The sequence below is a fragment of the Mustela nivalis genome, assembly GCF_964662115.1.
Source record: "Mustela nivalis genome assembly, chromosome: 14".
Lineage (NCBI taxonomy): Eukaryota > Metazoa > Chordata > Mammalia > Carnivora > Mustelidae > Mustela > Mustela nivalis.
The window spans coordinates 74,694,154-74,715,989 of record NC_139033.1 but is presented as its reverse complement, the minus strand read 5'-3'; the positions used below and the strand labels follow the sequence as shown (position 1 = coordinate 74,715,989).

At 40.4% G+C, this 21,836-nt stretch overlaps 1 protein-coding gene across 1 annotated transcript in view; it reads left to right on the top strand.

Moving 5' to 3' along the window:
- The window catches only part of LAMA1 (laminin subunit alpha 1), a 157,920-nt gene that overhangs the window by 21,455 nt on the left and 114,629 nt on the right, over positions 1–21,836 (top strand). The window contains exons 2-3 of the mRNA XM_082697304.1: positions 9,133–9,303; positions 9,500–9,612. Coding sequence (XP_082553430.1) covers positions 9,133–9,303; positions 9,500–9,612 — 284 coding nt within the window. The remainder of the gene's footprint in view (positions 1–9,132; positions 9,304–9,499; positions 9,613–21,836) is intronic.

Here is a 21,836-nt window from a genome sequence, read left to right as displayed (position 1 = left end):
CCTAGTGTTAGATGTTTGAGAAATAAAATAACTCACTGGTTACTTGCGAAAAATTCTCATTGGAAACACAAGTCCTGTTTAACACTAAGCAAGTTTTTTGCATATTTTGCATATTTCAACGTGAGCCTTGATCGTGTATTATTTGAACATTTTGAGGATGATGGTATTTGATATATAAAACATGTTCACTCCGAGTGATTAAAATGATTTTTAGTTTGTAACAAATGACTTGAGATAGAGTCGGTTTAAATGGTGCGTTCCTGTAAGGATCCGCATTTGCAGGTTTCTCCCTGGAAGGGCACAGAAGAGGAAGGGACCGTTGCTGCAAAGAGCCGCTGTCCGTTCTTGGTCAGTCAGAAGTAAAAGTGGGAAAACAGTTTCCTTGTGCTTATTTTTCATGTATACCTAATTCATAATATATAGGTATATTGGTGTTGTTTTCTAGAAAAAAAAAAAATTTGAGGTAAGGTGCATTTCGCCACAACTTGTAAGCAGCCTCCTGAATAGATTTTAGGGATTAGGGATGTGCCACTGTAACTGCTTCCAACTTAACCCCTCCTCAGTCTTTCCTCGTGTCTTTCACCTACGCCCACAGTCCCCCACATTTATGATCGTGTCCTTAAAGGTCAGCCTCGATGTGAGTGAGCTCCGGAGATCAGCTCCGCATGTAAGAAATCACAGGATAACTCTCTGAGGGCGATTTTCTTCCCTTGGAGGGAGGAGATAAAGATGTCACGGAAGTTTCCTTTAGGCTCCTCAAGGCATCTCACCTTTTGGCCCAAGCAACCTGGGTGACATTAAGGGCTCCTTTTCACTCAATGCCTCTGAGCTGCACCGCTGCCCCTGTCCCCACCAGCCAGATCACTTGAGACTTCACCTAAGCAGGACATGAACTCTTGACCTGGCCATGGCCCCTCTCACACCCCTTCAAGACCCACCTGGATCAAGAGGTCAAGGGCCTGCTGGCTGCCTTTGTCCAGGGATGAACTAGATTCCCAGAAGCAGAGGTGGGGAGAAGGGAGACCAACAGTTCTCTTCTCTATGCTGTCAGCTCCTGAGTCTCAAATCTTTAGTCTGAACAATTTCTATTCTTGGGTTCTCAACCTTTGGTAACCAAGGGGCCCCTTTGACAAAGCTCACAGACCCATTCTTGGTATGTTTTTAAGTGAATAAAAATCATGTTAAAAAGAAAACTGAATATATTAAAATGCAGTGCTGCCCTTGCATGGCTAACTCTTCATTTTTGGTGTGACTGTTCAAATGTCACCTCCCCCAAGATGTCTTCCCTTGTCACCTTATAGGACAATGAGAGAAGATTGCGATTTACAAACGGGCACCTAAATTACAGGGATTTATAAGCACACTGTGTTGCAAAGGCAACATCAGAAAGAACAATCAGAAAAGAAGAGAGGGAAGAGGCAGGGCAGGAGGGAAGGGGGTCAGGTGTGACCAAAGTGAACAGTCCTGGTCAGCCTTCCGCTCAGTGAGTCCCTGCGCTGGAGGGGCTGGGTTTCCTCCAGGCCTCCCTACTGAAGCACATCACTGTGGGCTGAGGGTGTCCCTTCTACTGAAAGGAAGATATTTCTAAAACTCTTAAATGGCCTTTAAATGCAAATGTGGTTCTTCATCTGAAATTTAATCAGAGAAACAGAGACTCAAATACATGAAATATAACCATGTAAATCTAATTATATTTGAGGAAATTGATATTAGTGGCATCCACTTATAATATGAAAATAATAATAATAACAACTAATTACTGAGGTCTTAATACATTATATTAAAGCTTTTATGCATAATTTAATGCTCACAAAAGTGCCTAGGCACTGTTCTTCTCGTAGCGTAAGTGAGACTGAGAAGTAAAGCCACTCAGCTTGGCCACACAGCTGACAATTGGTAGACTTGTAATTCACATCGACGGCTGTATGACTCATGTTCTTAGTCCTCACCCAGCCCCGACTTTTCATAAGCACTGGTGACTGTAGTAGACTTGACATTTTAATAGAATTCATAGAAAACACTTGGTTAGAATGTTTATTTTCATTTTAAACCTGGTCATGTACACAGTTGCCATTAAATATGCTCTATAGTTTTTAAAGACTTATTTATTTATTTTTAGAGAGAGGGAGAGAACACGCAGTGTTGGGGGAGGGGCACAGGGAGAGGTAGAGAATCCTCAAGCAAATTTCCTGCTGAACGTGAAGCCCCACACAGGGCTCGATCCCAGGACTCTGAGATAAAATGACCTGAGCTGAAATCAAGAGTTGGGGGTTTAACCAACTGAGCCAACTAGACGTCCCATCCTTATTTATTTATTTATTTATTTATAGAGCAAGAGAGCAGGGGGAGGGGCAGAGAGAATCTTAAGCAGGCTCCATGCACAGCTCAGAGCCTGAAATGAGGTTCAATCCCATGACCCCAAGACCATGAATGACCTAAGCCCAAATCAAGAATCAGATGCTTAACTGCCCATTAAATATGCCATATTAAGTAGAACTTACTGTTTTGGAAGAATTCCACATGATGTAGATTTATCCACTTGGGGATGGGCAAGAGTCAAGGAAATGCTATTGCTATAGGCATAGATGAGAAGCAAAGCCAGCCTCTGAAGGTTCTCTGGCTTGTGATAAATGTTGTATGCAACGTCCTTTGTTTCTCTCCTACTCCTCTCGAGAACCAGACGCTCTGAGGAGTGACTCCCAAAGAAACAAAAGAAAGAAGGAAAGAGGAAAGAAGAGAAAGAGGAAGGCCGGCAGGTGGGTTGGCAGGAGGGAGAGAAGGAGAGAAGTTAGGGAGGAAGAAATAGAGAATGAGGGAGGGAAGGAAGAAGTCACTTTATATTTCTATTTGGTTCTTTCATCCAGAAAGATAAAAGAGTTAACAAATTACTTTTCTTTGCCTTTTTGCACATTGAATGGTTATGAGTTTTTCTTACTTCATTTTCCAGATATTGGGAGAGAGAATGGTAAACAAATTTACCTGATAGTCTATTAAGGTAAAATTTCAGAATCACAGTAATTTAGAAAAAAAAAAAAGGGCTCTTAAAAATACTTCCTTAATAGTTGAAGAAGTAGAGGCTCTGAGAGGTTGATTTGACTGAAGACACATAGTCAGTGTGGAACCAGGAGAAGAGTCTAGATTTAGGTGCTTGGCTCTGTACACTCGGTAGTAATCCAGGAGCCATGGGACGTTCCTTCATTCGTTTACCTGTTCTTCCATTCAGGCTTTATTGGGCATTCACTACCCCGAAGTAGTTCACAGACTGATCAGAGTTGTCTTTAGTTTTCAGAGAAGGATACTGAGGGGAGAACCATGGGAGGGGGCAGGGAGCTGGCATAAATGGGAAGAGCAGATGGGCATGCTGAGGAAGGGCAGGACGAAAGAAGAACATTTATATTAGCCTGGGATTCAGGAAAGACCAGGGCTTCGCTGGAAGGGTGAGTAGGGCATGAGAGATTACATGAAATGTGCAAAGGCAAGGAAATTGAAACTGATCTGAAGACCAACAAGCCCGGCCCTGGAAGGATTTTTAAACCCGTCTTTGCCTGAGTACACACGGTCCTGTCTGCCTGGGCTGTCCCTAATTTACGTGTCTTTTTCCAGATTCTCTCCCTGAGTATATTTTAAAATATTGTTGCATTTTAAATATTATGCTTACTAGAATCTGCGAGTAGATGCTTCTCTTTCGCTTCGGACTGTGGGAGCTCTAGGGTTAGGAACAGCGCAGCTCATTCATCCTGGCATCTCAGGGAGGGGCGTGGCACAGTGCTCTGCACCGAAGAGATTCTCACTAAAAGTTTATTGAACTGAAATATTCTCATCTGCTTTTTCGGACTCATGTGGCTACGTTACTGAGTAGGAATTCATGTTATCTTCCTAAAATTCAAGTCATTAGAATACTTTAATGCTACTAACTTAGAATATTAAGTTATTAGAATACCTTGATGTTGTTCTCCTGGGATAGTGTCAGATGCTTCCAGGGTTTTTCCAGGGTTTTTGTAGTTGTTAGAGGTATTATTTTTCTTGTTCAGCCAGGGGACTACCATGCTTCTAAGAGAGTGCTGGCAAACAGGGTAGTTTATTTCGGATAATAGCCTTCTCTGATGCCTGTACAGATGTTTAGTTGGGTAAACAGGGTTAAGCGAGTGAGAAGTGGGTAAACGGAGAACAAAATGGATTTGAATGCTTTTAAAAAAAAAATCACAGACTTCTTCATTCAGAAATTTACATTCCAATTTTTCTAAATTTCTCCATGATTGAATGAGTGGCTTTGATTGTTTTTTGAAATAAAACCTCCCAACAGCAGAAGCCACTTTGGTTATTCAGCCCTATAAAACAGTCATCATTTTTTTTTTAAAGATTTTACTTATTTATTTGACAGACAGAGATCACAAGTAAGCAGAGAGTCAGGCAGAGAGAGAGGAGGAAGCAGGCTCCCTTTTGAGCAAGAGAGCCTGATGCGGGGCTCAATCCCAAGCAAGACCCTGGGAACATGACCTGAGCCGAAGGCAGAGGCTTTAACCCACTGAGCCATCCAGGCACCCCTCAAACGGTCCTCATCTTTAATTCTATTCTGGGGAGTAAAGTGATCTGCAAATATAGCCATAGATCCCTTAGCTAAGAATTGCAAATCATTTTCTTTTCAGAATATCACATTGATTCTGAGTATGGGTTAGTATGTCATTACATACTAACACTTTATAGAACTCAAAAATGCCCCCCCCCAACAGAAACAAAAACAAAAACAACCCTTCATTAACAAACCTCATGCTTCTCTTACACACAAATGCATCGAGGCCCTCAACCAGTGCTTCTAAATCATTTGAGAAATATTGATGAAAAAGTTGTTACAGTTGGCTTTAGGGCTACTCTACATTTTAGATACTCCAGTTTTAAGTTTAAAGGCAAAAAAAATATTTTCTCCTGAAGGGAAAAAGCATGTAGAAATCTCTAGAAATGAATTCTTGAACAATCCAGACGTCTCTCAGATGAAAACTTTGGTAATTATGTATAGTAACATTGTTGGCTACCAGCTCTATGGTAGTAGTTGTTTTTTTTTAACCTCATATTAATAAGGGAATTTCCAGTAGATTTACATGGTCTTGAAATGCATTTAGGAAGGCCAAATGTTCTCAGGCTGTGAAGAAAGGGGATTTAAAAAAAAAAAAAACTGCTGGTGAATGAGAAGGAATTTATTTCATGCTCAGTGGAGTTTGGCCTCATGAAGTTTCTAGCTACTGGCTAAATACGAGCCTAGAGAAATGATTCCACTGTGGGTCGTGAGTGAGGGAAAAACAGATTCGTGTAACAGTGGGCACTAACGACAGTAAATAATATCTCTCAACCAAAAAATGTCTAGTCTGATTTACTAAGCGCACAGCCAGGCTGTGGGAAAACTGTGCCACACATGTATCCCTCCTTTGCCTTTGATTTTTATGGATAAAATCAAACGTTTGTTCTTGCTGGGTTCTTGATCCCAGTGCCCTTTCCTACCCTTTGATTTCCTATCCCTCCTCTAACTTGAAGCTCCAATAGTTTCCCTTTATTGAAATATTTCCGTGGTCTTTAAAATGATTCAGCAAACTGAAGGGCTTTAAAAAAAAAAAAAAGATTATTTTTAACACATGCTTTTTCTGGTGTGCGTTTCTACCTTTCTTTCATCTTCTAGCAGATACAGTCCATATGCAACAGGGAACTGTGATTATTCTATAACGGTGAAGTGAAAATAAATGTATTATGTAAGGAAGAATGTTTAGTGAATCTTTTTTTTTTTTTTTTCCCAAACACTGGCTTATCTGAGAAGAAAGATTCAGTTTTAGTGAAAGACAGCCAGGTTATTTTTATGACATTAGCTATTTAAAGGTTTTTCTACTCAACCATGTTAATGAAGGAATTTATTTTTCTTTTTATTAGAAATCTATTTGGGATAGCAGCAAGGTAAAGACATGTAGAAGTTCTTTAAAGCCTACTTAGTACAAACACCTACCTAGTGCTGATTACTATGATTAAGATATTGTTCGACCAAATTATGTTACGTTTATGTTCATGAGTGTTGAGCTTCTTTTTTTCAGTGACTCAGGGCAGAGACTTCTGAGAACAGAAAGCAGGCGCCCTCATCACTCCGGCTTGCCCCCAGTAGCTCAAGGCCATTGAGGTTCTCCTGAGTGGGTGGGACCTTTGGGCAGGAAATGGGGAGTTCCCTTGATGGGGAGCACCTGCAGGAGGAGAGTAAAGCGGTGGGAACACTTGTTAGCTTACCATGTAAAGTATTTGTTGAAAGAGAAATGCATTGCTAAATCAAGTCCCATGACCTTGGTTTCCTCTTCTTGCTTGACTAATCTGTGCAAAGGGAATGGACAGAGTTGTTTGTACTACAAATCTAATACATGTCCTATAGAGCCAGAAAAACATCTTTTTAATTATGGGGATAAAACACCAACATTCAAAACCATATTATATTTTAAATGATTGGCTCATAAGATACCTTTGAACCAGCTTACTAGAATAGCGTGTTCCTAAAGGATGGAGAAAATTAGTATTTTACCTCAGAACCAAACAATAAATATCAGCTCCTCCTGCCATCTAAGTACCACTCCCAAGAATTACAGGTCACTTTAGAAACTAGGTCAGTATAGAAAAGATAAGTGTCTAACTACTGGTTGATAAAAATTATCCTTTAGGGAGCTGTATAATTATATATAATGATTCATCTGTTTCTTCATAAAGTCTTTTTAATTAAAGAATTCCCTTTAAAGGAATATGATAAAAATAACCAACTTTAAGTTCAAAGTGACAACTATATATTATATATTAAATATTGGATCTGGTGTAAGTGTGTGCAGTGTTTTACAGTTAGGAATAATGCTCTAGAACACAAATATTCAATAACAATTTTCTGTTGAGAGGCTAAGGGTCATTCTCCTCGGATAAGACACTATGAATGGGTAGTTCTCTTAAATGTGGAAAGCCCTTGGAAGACTACCTAAAATGTTGTTTTTTAAATTTGTATGTACTAAGTTTTTTTTATAACTTAGTACATACTAAGTTTTTTGAAACTCTTATAAAAATTACAATTTTTATTTTGTAACTTCAATTATTAAAATTGTAATTGTAATAGAACAGATAATTGAAAACATTAAGCAGTATCTAAAAAATAAAAATTGAAGACATGGGGGCACCTGGGTGGCTCAGTGAGTTAAAGCCTCTGCCTTCAGCTCAGGTCATGATCCCGGGGTCCTGGGATAGAGCCCCACATCGGGCTCTCTGCTCAGCGGGGAACCTACTTCCCCCTCTCTTCTCTGCCTCCTCTGCCTACTTGTGATCTCTGTAGGTCAAATAAATAAATAAAATCTTTTAAAAAGGAAGACATGAATTCCTTCTATATTACTAATCTTAGTCCATTGTGCTTTTTCAGACTTCATTGGAAAAGAAATACTGCAGAGATATATTAACTCTGTGTTCTTTATAAAGAAAAGATTATCTTCTGTGATCTTGGAAGATCAAATTCGAGTCAATTAAAGAATCCCCACTAAGCCAAGACACCCTCCTTCAATGCTCTGTCTCAGTCCACGATGTCCATTTAGGTAGAATTCCTATCCAGTGTCATGTACACCATCATTTCTAGATCTTTTTGGAATCTTTACAGCTATTATCTTCTTTTACCAAGATAAAGCCAAAGTTCTAAAGAACCTAAAGGAGTTATGCTTCTTATAGTCATCCAAAAATTGTTTTCTGAATAGTTTGGACCAGGTCACTCAAGACAAAAAGAATGTACAAAGGCAAAGATTAATAGTGAATTGAAGAGAAATTTTGAAGCCCAAATTATTGTGTTCTAAAGTTTTATTCACTAGCAAAAACAGGCAGTAAAGACAAGAGGAAGAAAAAAAATCCTAGATAATTATAGGAAGGACCTTGTAAGTTCTAGCAGAAGCAACTATAACAAAATGAGCCAAGAATAGATGCCCTTCTTTTAAGTGAAAGGTGTCAGAATTTCATTGGCAGATTCATGCATTGGATCATTTGAAATTTGCCTTAAAAACTATCTTCCTGGGCACCTGGGTAGCTTGGTGGGTTAGGCCGCTGCCTTCGGCTCAGGTCATGATCTCAGGGTCCTGGGATCGAGTCCCGCATCGGGCTCTCTGCTCAGCAGGGAGCCTGCTTCCTCCTCTCTCTCTGCCTGCCTCTCTGCCTACTTGTGATCTCTCTCTGTCAAATAAATAAATAAAATCTTAAAATAAACAAACAAACAAACAAACAAAAACTATCTTCCCAACATTTTCTTTTTATTTTAAAATTTTTTCTTTACTTCTTTGAGAGAGAGGGAGAGAGAAAGCACACACACAAGCAGGGGAGAGGGGTAGGGGAGAGCATGAGGGAGAAGCAGACTCCCAGCTGAGCAAGGAGCCTGATGTGGGTCTTGATTCCAGGACCCTGGGATCATGACCTAAGCCAAAGGCAGAAGGTTAACCCACTGAGCCATCCTGGCGCCCCCCTCCAACATTTTATTATGAAGATTTTCCATTAGAAAAGTGGAACGCATTGTATAGTAAACATCTCTCATCACACCAGGACCCTACAATGAACATTTCATTCTTCCCACACCACCTATGCATCCATCCATAGCCCATCTGATTCCATCAACCGGCTTATTTTTGGATGCATTTCAAAGTGAGTTTAGACATCAGTACAGTTTGCTCCTAAACTTTTAAGCCTTAATGTCGATATTTACTTATAATTCTTTTTTGTTTTCAAGATAAAATGCACATACTGTGAAATACTCAAATCTGCCCAAATTGTAGATTTGTGCCTTCTATGATTTTTTCATAACAGCATATGTCTGTGTAATCCAAACCTTTGTTGAGATATAGAATGTAACATTAACCCCCCAAAGTCCCTTCGTATTCCCTCACAGGCAGTCCCCACCCCCTGCAACTTTCATTCTAAGTGTCTCCTCATGGATATGTTTTGCTTGTCCTAGAGTTTCATAGAAATGAAACCGCCCATATATGCTGCTCTGTGGAAGGCTCCCTTCGCTCAGTGCATAGACTTAAAAATCTTATTGGTTCACCTGCAAAGTGTGAGATTCTTTTGATTTCAAGTAGCTGAGCTGATCTTGTGGATCCTGACTTTCAGGGCTGTTTCCTGCCATTCTCAACCTTGCCAGCAATGCCCACATCAGCACCAATGCAACCTGTGGTGAGCAAGGGCCCGAGATGTCCTGCAAGCTTGTGGAGCATGTGCCAGGTCGTCCCGTGCGCAACGCCCAGTGCCAGATGTGTGATGCCAACAGTGTCAACCCCAAAGGCAAGTGTCGTTCCCATTCAGAAGGACCCTTGAGAATTGGTGCTTCTTAAAATGAGGACTGAAGGCTTCTATTATTAGGAGTCATGAACATTGTGTTCACCTTCCCCACTTTTCATTGCCACTAGCCTTGCAGTTGGGAAGTCAAAAACTTGAAACCAAGAGCTGAGAGGAACCCATGTTTGTTTTCTTTTCACAGAACGCCATCCAATATCCAACGCAATCGACGGGACCAATAACTGGTGGCAAAGTCCCAGTATTCAAAACGGGAGAGAATATCACTGGGTCACGATCACTCTGGACCTAAGACAGGTAGGTCTGGTGGAACCATTGAAGAATGTCTCCGGGTTGCTGAGTTGTACTCTTCTGACGACCTTCAGGAAAGTCTGGTTTGCTGCTGAACATGTTTCCTTTCTGGTCAGATTGTTTTTCCTTCAGGTGAATTCATGTGAGGTATAGAAGTAGTCTGTGGTATCATTTCTTGTCACATTTTTCATTCCCAGGCATCTGTGGGGAGATGAGGGACATTCTTTGCCTGGAAGCTGGGTCAGTGGAGCATACGCTGCTCTTCAGGATTTTCTGTCAAGCTGTGTGTCACATGTCCTCAGACACCCCGGGGGTGGGGGGACCACACACGCTGTTCCTTTTGAGGTTACTATCTTGCTGTTATCACTGTACAAAGTTATTGCCAAAAGGCTGTATGTAGTAATAAGGCTAGGAAACAAAGGGATAACGTTAAGCCTGTTGGCCATGCGTCCGCCCTGTCATGGCATCTGTGAGGCTGAGAGAGAGCTGGGGTGGTCCAGTACTTGTGCGAGCAAGCCTTCAGTACGATCTGGCAAAGGCAAGGCATAATTGGCTCCGGCTACACCTGTATCCTCTTGCTTTGCCTCCAAACTACATAGAAGAATGGAGAGAAATATGATGTGGGCCCCCATGGTCCCAGTATTTCTGGGAAAGGGAAGGAAAAAGAAAGAAATCTGAGTGGGTAGGATGAAAAGAGAGCTGGCAGACATTTGGGAGCTATTATCAACATTTCTCATTTGAGTTCTTCAGAAAAGCCATCACCTGACGTTCTTGTTTATTTCCATTCAATTACTCTTGCATTGGAACTCATCAGTATCATGCTAAACACAAGCTGGAAGAGAAAAATATTGAAATATGCCTTGTAGGGTTGAAATAAGAATTGTGGGAATTTAATGGCGAATAATTAAAAGTCTTCGAAGAAATGGTAGTTTTTAAAATGTGCAGCATTCTAAGTAGAAGACAAAGTGGTGCTCTGTATATTCACATACAATCAACTTCTGATTTCTAATAAGAACTGTAAACCAGGTAGCAAAATGTGAAGCTCAGGAGATTTTCCTTCCATACACATTTAGGTTTGTAGTATTTATTTAAGTAAAATAACACTTTCAATTGTTTTCAGCCATGTGTCTTGAAGTAATAGATCATGTCTTCATATTTTTAAATCTCCCTAAAGAAAAAGAGAAAAGAGCCTCCCTTTTGGCCTGGCCTTTGTTTTTCTTTCAATGGCGAGAATGTGTCTGCAGGAGATTTTGGTTTTCCCATCTCTTTTTCTATTTATTTTCTCTTTTTAAGGGAATAAATAGAACAATTTTCACCATCAGGAGTGTGATACGAGTTTAGAGACAAAATACCCAGCTGGATATTTTCCATGTAGATTTCAGATTCGTGTTAGGCTATCACTTATCTTGCAGTATGTCACATTTGACTTCACTCTGAAGGGTGGGGAGCTCTTTCCCCTTAGATTGTGTAGAATCAACTTGAGCAATTCCAGGGGATGTCAGTTTTAGGTCTTGAAAGCATGTTTCAAATATAGGCATGTGGGGCACCTGGGTGGGCTCAGTGGGTTAATGCTTCTGCCTTTGGTTCAGGTCGTGATCCCAGGGTCCTGGGATCGAGCCCCACATTGGGCTCTCTACTCAATGGGGAGCCTGCTTCCCTTCCTCTCTCTCTGCCTGCCTCTCTGCCTACTTGTGATCTCTGTCTGTTAAATAAGTAAATAAAATCTTTTTTAAAAAAAGATATGCATGTATGCATAGTTAAAGACCTTTAGGTAATTTCTAGCATTTTTAGATATGCTTCTAAATGAAGATTAATTACATAAACTAATTGGTACTCTGAAATGTCTTTACTTTTTATATGGTTTACAATTTTTGCATGCTTTTAGTTTTTAAAAAAATGCACTGTGCTTATATCTGAGCATATCTTTCAGATTTGTTTATTTATTGAGCCTTTCTATTATGGGCATTTTTTTAATAGGTAGGAAGCATATCTCAGTGGGCATGCATATACCCACCAAGATTCAGAGATTGTTAAGCATTTTGCAATGTTGGTTTCATCTTCCCAGTTTCCAGGTGAATGGCAGTCATTGTGATATTGTACCCATACAGTATTTTTTGTATCTTCAAAAAATAGAGATTTGTCCTGAAGAGGCGTCATGCCATTAGTGGCCCCAACAGAATTAACAGCTATTTCCTAACCACTGCTTCACCACCTGTATAGAATTTTCCCAATTTATCCACCGATGTCTTCTGTAGCTTTTTTTTTTTCTTTTTCAAACCAGGATCCATAAAAACCTGATCATTAGATTTCTTAAATCTCTTCTAATCTGAATTGCTCTCTACTTTTTTTTTTTTTTTTTTTTTTTTAGGATATTGACTTTTAAAATAGAGTAGACCAATCGTCTTATAGAATATCCCACGATCTAGATTTACTGGATTGTTTCATTGTGGTCTTGTTAACGTGTTAGATTTCCTATAAACTAAACTCGGCTCTAAAGACTTCATTAAATTCCAGTTAAATAATTTAGGCCAGAACACATGATCTGTGATCCTGGCTACTTCCTTTGATCCCAAGGCTGGCAGTCCCACTAGTAAGGAGGCTAATCCATTAAGTACTAAATGTATACTTTGTATCTGATATTGATGGTGTCTCCCTTATAAAGTTATCTTGCCTCTCCACCCCCCCCCCCACCATTTCCTTTTTGTCTCCTGGGTCTTATCGAGACTCACATCTAGAGTGTGGCTACACCTTCCAATGACTTTTTACCCTTGTCAGAATATGTGTGTTTTCTTGTCAAGCCAGCCATTATCCAACTACTCGTTAATTCTAGATATGCTCTAGGAAGGTAGGGATCGGCAGGCGTATTTTTCATCTTCCTCCTCTTCTTCTCTTTCATTTTCCTTGCCTGTTAACATTTCCTGCGGCTTGCCTTGCTCACTCTTGCACATCCAGGCCTCAGCAGAGTTGAGACTCTGACTAAATAATTACACTGCAAATCCACCCTTTGTTCTCGAACATTCCCCTCCGCTTTTTTGTTCACAGCTTGATGAAAAAGATGATAGTCACCAATCAAGCCTTTGACTGCTTTGTTTCACTTCTGTAAAAATGTAAATTCTGTAGTACAGATTTCTAAAGTCAAAGTGTAGACAGATCTTAATATTGTTGGGAGCTATAACAACATCATATTATAGACGTGTTCGTGTAACTTAATAGGTCAGCTCCTGAGGCTTTAGGACCAAATTATCAGCTTCATTCTGTGTTGGCAGATGCTAAAGACTTCAATTCTCTAGTTGATGACCCCACTGAAATCCTGGCATTTGTAGCCTCCATGTTTTGTGTTTGGTTACATGAAAGATAAATTAAAGAAATGAGAAAAAAATGGTATTATCAGAAAGTCCATAAATGTCGTCTGGTTTGCAGAAGGACTTAACTACACAGTGTTTGCTTTAGTAACACATTACCAGAGGACCGATTAGATTTATTTTTCACTTCTTTAAAATAATGCCTCCTATTCATTCTGGCATTGACTCACAAAATTTTGAATTTACGCTGTTAGATATTTAGCAGTATCTTTCTTTAAAAAGCAATGCATGAAAGTTAAATGAGTGTGGTATTTTGTTTTAAGAAAAACAAAACTTAAGAGTCATTCCAACACATGTAACGCTAACACATTATGGGGGTGATCTACAAAATGAACTACTGCTCACTGCCAAGTGAGTTAGGAGCTCGTTCATTGGCAGCACCTCCCCCACCACCACCCCCGAGAACTGCATCAGGGGTCTTTTGTGAAAACTTAACATTTTAAAGAAATCATTCTGGGGGAGGGATAGCAGGCACATTTGATGGATTTTTTTTTTAAGATTCTATTTATTTATTTGACAGAGAGATTATAAGTAGAGAGGCAGCCAGAGAGAGGGGAGGAAGCAGGCTCCCCACAGAGCAGAGAGCCTGACGTGGGGCTCCATCCCAGGACCCCAGGATCATGACCTGAGCCAAAGGCAGAGGCTTAACCCACTGAGCCACCCAGGCACCCCAATGGATCTTGACTCTAATGATTGTCACCATTCTCTTAGGCCTTGACAATTCTATGAAAATGTACTCCTTCTGATAGAATTTCTCCATAGAAGAAGCTGAGGATTTCCAGTTTGAGGCATAGGACTTTCAGAGTTAAGACAACCGGCAGAACATTTAATTGTTAGGGAAATTGGGAAATTGAAAGCACAGGGAGCTCCTGCTTCACACCCATGAACATGACTATTACTAAAAGAAACCTGGGATATAATGAGGGTTGGTGAAGGTGTGGAGAAACAAAACCACTGTGCCTCGCTGTGTTCATATACTATGAACATATATAGGAATTTCTCTACAGACACATACATAAGTGCATAAGTGCTTATGGGGACGTAAAATGGTACAGGTGCTGTGGAGGACAGCATGGTGGTTCCTGCAGAAGTTAAACCTAGAATTTCCACACAATCTGGCAATTCCACTGCTAGACATATACCCCCAAAGGAACCGAGAGCAGGAATTCAAGATCTCTGCACACCCCTATTCAGAGCAGCACTACTCACAGTAGCCAAAAGATGGAAGCAACCTGTGTCTGCCGAAAGTAAATGGATAAATGGCGATGGTACATAAGTAGAATGGAAGATAGTCCTGCCTTCAAAAGAAAGCAGATTCTGGCACCTGCAACAACACAGGTGAACCTTGCAAACATGCTAGGCGAAATAGAGCAAATAGGAGGACAAACACTGTATGACTGCACTTACGTGTCATACCTAGAGCAGACCTGTCTAAAGAGACAGAAAGTTGAATGCCAGCAGGGATCAAGCAGCCTGTGCTCACTGGGTGCAGAGCTTCAGCTGGGAAGAGGAAAAAGTTCTTGAGGCAGATGGTGGTGATGCTCACACAGCAGTGTGAATGGACTTGATGCCACTGAACTGCACACTTAGAATGACAAAAATGGTCCTCTTCGATGTTCAGGTACATTTTACCCCAATTTTTAAAAGTTGGCTACTATGACTTACATGGTGTTTTCTATCAGCGTAGGTCCATCTACTCAGGAAACCAGAAGCCACACCAGTTATTTAGAGGGATGGATCTAGCACGAGGAACAGGTTAAATGGTGTTCGAGGATGGGGAGGAGAGTACCAAGGGAACTCAGGGTTGCTTATGGCTGGGGGAAGCCATGGGACGGGTTGGGTTATTCATACCCCGAGGCTAGGAGGAGGCTGCCCCATCTCCCTGCCTCCCTCCTCCAGCCTTCCCGTCTCCTGCTAGTGCTTCTACTCAGAGCCCCACAAAGCAGGGTATAGAAAGGTAGATTTGCAGTTGCTCTCTAAGGCACAAATCCTGCCTTCTCAGTAAGTGATCCCTTTGTTAGCGTGACCATAAAAACAGAGGCCTGCCCTTGAAATCCTGGATGAAAATTGTGTTATAACCATCATTGTCCAGTCCTGAATATGCTTGTAGTGAGTTTTTAGATCCACTTTGGAATGAAGATGCAAAATTTAGAATTTTCAAGGTGAAATCATGGACTGCCTTCTGATAACATTGACAGACCGGATGGGTCCTTAGATCTTGGTCGAGAGACTGTCCTCAGTGCTGTGACTTTAAGAATGACAATGATGGAGGAAAAGGGGAGGCAGTTCTGTTTATTTATGTGCGTATTTATTGTTTCTTTTAGATTGTGCAGCATGGTGGAGACCTAGAAAATGCAGTTGGCTGATATGCTTTCATAATTTATAAAGTAGAAGGCCATAGCATTAAGAAGGAAGGATTGTTTTAGTCAAGTACCTGACAAATTCCACACTAAATAAATGTGAACTCAGTTTCCGTCTGTCATATTTATAGTTCACAAATGACTTTGAAGTCCCAAAGACCTTTACATATCACTGAGGGAAACGTTAACCAAGACCTTGATATAATCTAATTGGAGTTAGCTAGTAGGATTAAGTTAAGGGATGCAATTAAGTAGATGTTGAAAAATAAATTTGTAAGTCAATAATTCTATTTTTTTTTCTGGCTAGGAAAGTAATATGAGCTTGTGGTAGAAAAATTAGAAGGGTCAGGCAAAGGTAAAGAGGTAGCAAAACTTGTTACTGTGAGTGTTATATCGTCAAGTCCTCATATAGTATGAGTTTGGTCCTATAATTATCTCCTTTTGACAAATGACAAAGCTGAGATTCAGGGAGTTCAGGTAACTCACTCAAGGGTAGGACTCCCTGAGGTTCAAGAGCCTGGGCTCTGTCTGTATCACTGGGCAATCCCAAAATAAATATTTTGACATATATAGTAGTGTCCTGTTATTTTACTTAACTTTGTAGCATGAGAATTTCCAAATGTAACTAAAACTCATTATTATATATATATTTTTAAAGCTGCAATAATATTCTTCTATATGGCTTACCCATCACTTGCATAGGAATTCCCAAGCCTGACACCTTAGTTGTTTTCTGTTATGGGTAATAACTTAAGCTTTCAATAAAAAAGGAGGATTAATATCATATGTATGCCTATGAAGTAATGGAGTGAAAGTATTTCAGTTTAAAGGTTCATATTGCAAGTTTTTGGTTAGTTTTATCTTGATTTTCCCATTTAAAAAGGAACATTTATTGCCTGTACATGTATAGAAATATATATATATGCTTCATATCTGAACATGAATATCTAATGTGTATGTATAGGACTTTTATAGTTGACCTTTGGAAACATGGGGCTTAGAGATACTGATCACCTATGCACTTGAAAATTTTTGTAGAATTTTTGACCCCCCAAACCCAACTACCAACCTGCTATTGACTGGAAGCCTTATTGATGACATAATCAATTAGCACATATTTTTATGTTATATGTATTATGTCCTGTATTCTTACAACCAAATAAGCTAGGAGAAAAAGAAAATGTTATTAAGAAAATCTTAAGGAAGAGAAAATGCATTTACAGCATGTACCGTATCACCAAAAAATCTGTGTATAAGTAGACCCATGCAGGTCAAACCCATGTTACTCAATGGTCAACTCTAGGTAGTATATAGATTATATATAGTATGTATATATAATGTATCTATATTGTATATAATGCATATATAATGTATGCATGTGATATATAGTATTTCATATTATAGAATTTAGAAGAATATAGAATTTAGTAAGATAGTGTTATAGAATTATATATAGTATGTATAGAATCTATAGCATACCACATCTATGAATGTGAATATACAATCTCTACATTGTGTGTTCATATACTATGAACATATATAGGAATCTCTATATATACAAATGTATACATAAGTATAAAGTATACGTTTTAGACTACACAGCATTTTTTCCTCATCCATATGATTTAATCGGCTCTCCCCAGCAATCCTGGAATACAGATGACCCCCTTTTAAGAGGTAAGCACACTGCAGGACAGGTCAGTTGAGTGGCTTGCCCAGGGTCATGTGGCTCTGTGTGCTGAAGTTGGGATTGGAAACCAGGACTTCTGGTTCCTTCCACACAATGCTATGCCGTCTCACCTCTCTTGTTCTGGGTCTTGAATTGCTCTTTTCCTCTGCATTGTGGGGAGACTGGCCAGATCTCTTATAATTTCCTCCTGATTTGGGATAGTTCACGTTCTTCCTAATCTCTCCCCCTGTCCTCTTTGCTCAGGTTGTTGCTCCTTTCCCCGTGGTGACTGGTAGATGTGGGTGCTGTCTACCATGTGCTTTTTGGCCAAGGAGCAAGAAAATGAATCCGTGTTTTGTGTTAAAATGTTGAAACCTGGGCAAAAAGTTTCACTGGGGGTGGTCAGATTTGTGAGTAAAACTTGGTATCGTTCCTTTAGAAGATAAAATGTATTTCGTAAAAAAAGAAATGTTTCCTATGGCCCTGAAAATAAAGCTGCTTTTTGAAGCAGTGCTTTCTTTTCTATGTTGGTTTAATTAGGAAGTAGCATTTTGTTGTGGGAACTTAATCACAGAAGGGCCTTTGTTTTATACAAACCTTGAGACAATAGCTCCTTGTTTGCTGGGTTTTCTAAAACCTCATTAATTTGGATGTCTGTTGTTTTTTTCCCTAAAATTTCTAAAATATGGACCAGAACTAGAATGAGGTTTTTTAATTGTGTCATCCAAATAGAAAGTGTTTGCTAAGCACATTGAGCATAGGGTAGTAAGAAAAGAACAGGCAGATTTCACAGTCTTAAGACAGAAAATCTTGAAAGATTCTTAGAACAAGAATTGCATGTAAATTGGAGCTTCTCATTACAAGTGAGTGTTGGCTGTTCATTAGAAGAGGTCAGGCAGAGACCCTTCTTGGAAGCTGTGATAGGAATTACTATGACCATTTCCTTATATGTATTCAAAGTGATTCATTCCATTTCAGTTTTCGGTTACTTTATACTGGTCTCAACCAATTTGAGATATTAAGTTCTTCTTGAATTTGGCAAAAAGAACAGATTGGAAGAAATCTTAAGCTCTTTGCTGTGATTTGGAAGTCAGCCACAGTAAATTCTTGTCCTTTAGACTTTCTTATCTTTTTCGTCCTGTTCTCCGCAAAGCTGCTATTCTCATAGATATGTCTTTCTTTTGTTTTCACACCTTTATCTCATTCTATTGTTTAATACACAACTTCTCCAGTTATCTATGGCACAGCTATTGTGTAAGAAATCACAGCCAACGTCTATGACTTAAAACAACAGCATTCATTTTATATCTACCCTGGTTTCAACGGGCCAAAATTTCAGGAAAGGCTTGATTGAGTGGGCGTAGGCATAAAGGTTCAGTCCATGGTCAGGCCATGGTGGGGATGGAGGTGGGACAGCTATGAAAGGGAGTGTGGGCAGCTAGGGAGGGTGCTGGGTAGCTGGACTGGGGGTGCTGAGGCAGCTGGGGAGAGGGCTCTGGGGAGGCAGGTGAAGAGGGGGTACTGAGGTAGCTGGGAAGAGGGTGCCAGGATAGCCGGGGCCTGACCAGTCTCTCCTTTCATGTGGTTTCAAGACTTCTCTGGGAAGTCTTGGCAGTTCAGAGCTCCAGCAGAGGGGTTCCAGAGAAAGTGGCAGAAGTTGTGTCCCCACATAGATCTGGCCGCCAGAGTCATGCAGCTTCACTTCTCTGTGCTCTATGGGCCCCCAGGTCACTGAGGTCAGCAGTAGAGGAAGTAGAGGAAATGGGAAGCAATGGCGGACTCTCAGTGGGGGAGGGGTGAACAATTGGGCACCTGCTGTAAAACCACCACTTCCTCATCCTTCTGAACGTGGCTGCCTCTGAGGGGCTTCTCCTGTCAGCCTCCCACAGCTTATCCTTAGGGGCCTCACCTTCATCTTTAGGAATCCTAAAGAGCTAGGGGATCCAATGGGAATACAAATATTATACCTTAAGCTGTCCAGTGTTCATGACTGGTAAGCTGAATAAATTCAAATAACTGAGGCCAGGCTTCAAGAACTATGTGGAGTTTCAGTTTCTTGACAAGATTTACTTCTAAGCTTTCAATGATAAAGCTTACTATCAATAGTTTACCAGTCAAGCATAAATATTTTTTCAGTTAGTCCAGTTTCGTTTTCCACCCCCTCCTCCCCTTTATCTGTCTTGAATGGCAGAGTACTGGCCTTACGATGACCATATACGTCTTACTCAACAGGGCCCCTTAGACGGGGCCTTGGGAAGGATTCTGGGAAATCAGCAAAGATAGTCTCAAGACCCTATCAAAATATACTTTGCTTGTCCCCAACTGTTTTGGCTTCAAAATAAAGTTGGTTTGTATATATATGGAAAGAAAGGGAGGTCTGTTCTGAAATCATTATTTCTTCCTGTTATACTGAAGCTAAAAAAAGATAAGTTTTAATTCCTGAAGAAATATTTCTTTGAAAAATACCGTTGCAGTTGGAATCCATTGTAAACTTTTTTTTTTTTTTTTTTTTTGGCCTTTTGCTTAACATTCTGCTCAAATTGCAACATCATTATCTCTAGAAAGTTGTAACAAATAAAAGAGCAAAGTAGCTCATGAATACCTCGGCCATACCTCAAAAGAGCTCTTGTGTTTTTAAGGTTTTCAACTGACCTTTTCTCTATGCAGACATGTCTTTTATTTTGATATAGAAGCAGAAAATTTTAAATACAGGGAAAATATAAGAAAAAAAGTTTTCATTTAAAAGAAAAAAGTTTTTTTAATAGGCTCCATGCCCAGCTTAGAGCCCAACGTGAGGCTTGAATACAGAACCATGAGATCAAAACCTGAGCTGAGCAAGAGTCAGATGCTCAACCAACTGAGCCTCCCAGGCACCCCAATAGAGAAAATTTTTTTTAAAAAATCACTTGTGGGGTGCCTGGGTGGCTCAGTTGGTTAAGTGACGGCCTCTGGCTCCTGTCATGATCCTGGAGTCCCGGGATCGAGTCCCACATGGGGCTCGCTGCTCCGCAGGGAGTCTGCTTCACCCTCTGACTTTATCCCTCTTGTGCTCTCACACTCTCCCTCTTATTCTCTCCCTCTCAAATAAATAAATAAAATCTTTAAAAACAAAACAAAATCAAAAATTTAAAAAAAACTTGTGGTTTTTTTTTTTTTTAAGATTTTATTTATTTGACAGAGAGAGAGCTCACAAGTAGTCAGAGACAGGCAAAGAGAGAGGGAGAAGCAGGCTCTCTGCTCATCAAGGAGCCCGATGCAGGACCCTGGGATCATGACCTGAGCCAAAGGTAGAGGCTTAATCCACTGAGCCACCCAGGTGCCCCTCCACTTGTGGTTCTAATTACCAGGATTTACCTTTTTTTTTTTTTTTTTAAAGATTTTATTTATTTATTTGACAGAGATCACAAGCAGGCAGAGAGGCAGGCCGGTGGGGGGTGGGGGAAGCAGGCTCGGTGCTGGGCAGAGAGCCTGATGTGGGGCTCAATCCCAGGACCCTGGGATCATGACCTGAACTGAAGGCAGAGGCTTTAACCAACTGAGCCACCCAGGTGTTCCCAGGATTTGCCTTTTGATCTAGTCCATCATATCTGAGAACACTGTATAGTTAATAATTCATGATCTCTGCCTATTGGGTGCCAGGGTCTCAAGATTCCTTGATGAACAAGACAACAATGACATCCGGGGAAAGCCCTTAGCCCAGAGAAGTGTACAACAAACAGGAGTTTCCATATACATGTTGGTTACTCTCTCTGCTGCTACACTTGTTATGTGAGGCCGAGCCGGGCCCTCGGGCCTTCTGGTCTAGTGGCAGAAACAGGCAAGTAAGCAGACCCCTTTGGTCCGGTGGTGTAGGCTGTGCAGGGGTTAAGGATGCTTGGATAACACAGAGGAAGGGGCAGCTTAGGGACTCAGGGAGACAACCCAAATGAAGGGAGTGAAGGAAGGGAGCAGGCAATGAGGAAAGGTACATAGAGCAGCTAGGGGAAAACATGTTTACAGAGCCAAAATTGTACATCCAGTCCTGTAATAAATGTCTTCTTTAATTTTTTCTGTTGATTGCGATATAGTTTACGCACCGTGAAATGCACCCATCTTAAGGGTATAGTTGGATGGGTTTTGATACAGAATCCCCCCCTGTGCCTCTTCGGGGCGGTGCTCCTCCAGCCCCTCCCCCTCCCGCCAGCGGAGGAGCCAGGGTTCTGAATGTTTCTCACTGTAGCTTTGCCTGTTACATAATATATAAATGGGAGTAAATGGTGTGTCGCTTTGTGTTTGGTTTCTTTTAGCCTCTGTAGCTGTGAGATTCATCCACTGTGGCTTGTGTGAGTGGTTTGTTCTTTAATTTCTGGGTGCTTTATTTCATGAATGTAACAACATTTGTTTATGCGTCCTCCCATTATGTTGCTTGGGTTTTATTCCAGTTCTTTTTCTCAATGCCTGTTACTTTATTGAGATGTAATGACAGATAGCATTGGGTAACTTTGAGATGCACAACGCGTTGGTTTGAGACATTCATGTATTGCAATATGGTTACTGTAGTGACATTAGCTAACATTTCTATCATGTCATGTAATTACATCTTTTTTGTGTTGAGAACAATTAAGATCTAGTCTGTTAGCAACTTTGAAGATTATTATACAGTATTGTGGATTAGAATCACTGTATTGCGCATTAGATCCAAACTCACTTATCTACTAGTTGCCATCGTTTTTGACAGTTATAAATAAAGCTGCCATGACCATTCTTATGAAAATCTTTTTTGGGACATATATCTTTGTTTCTCTAGGGTTGGAATTGCATAGCCAAAGGATATGTCAATATTTAACTTTATAAGACATT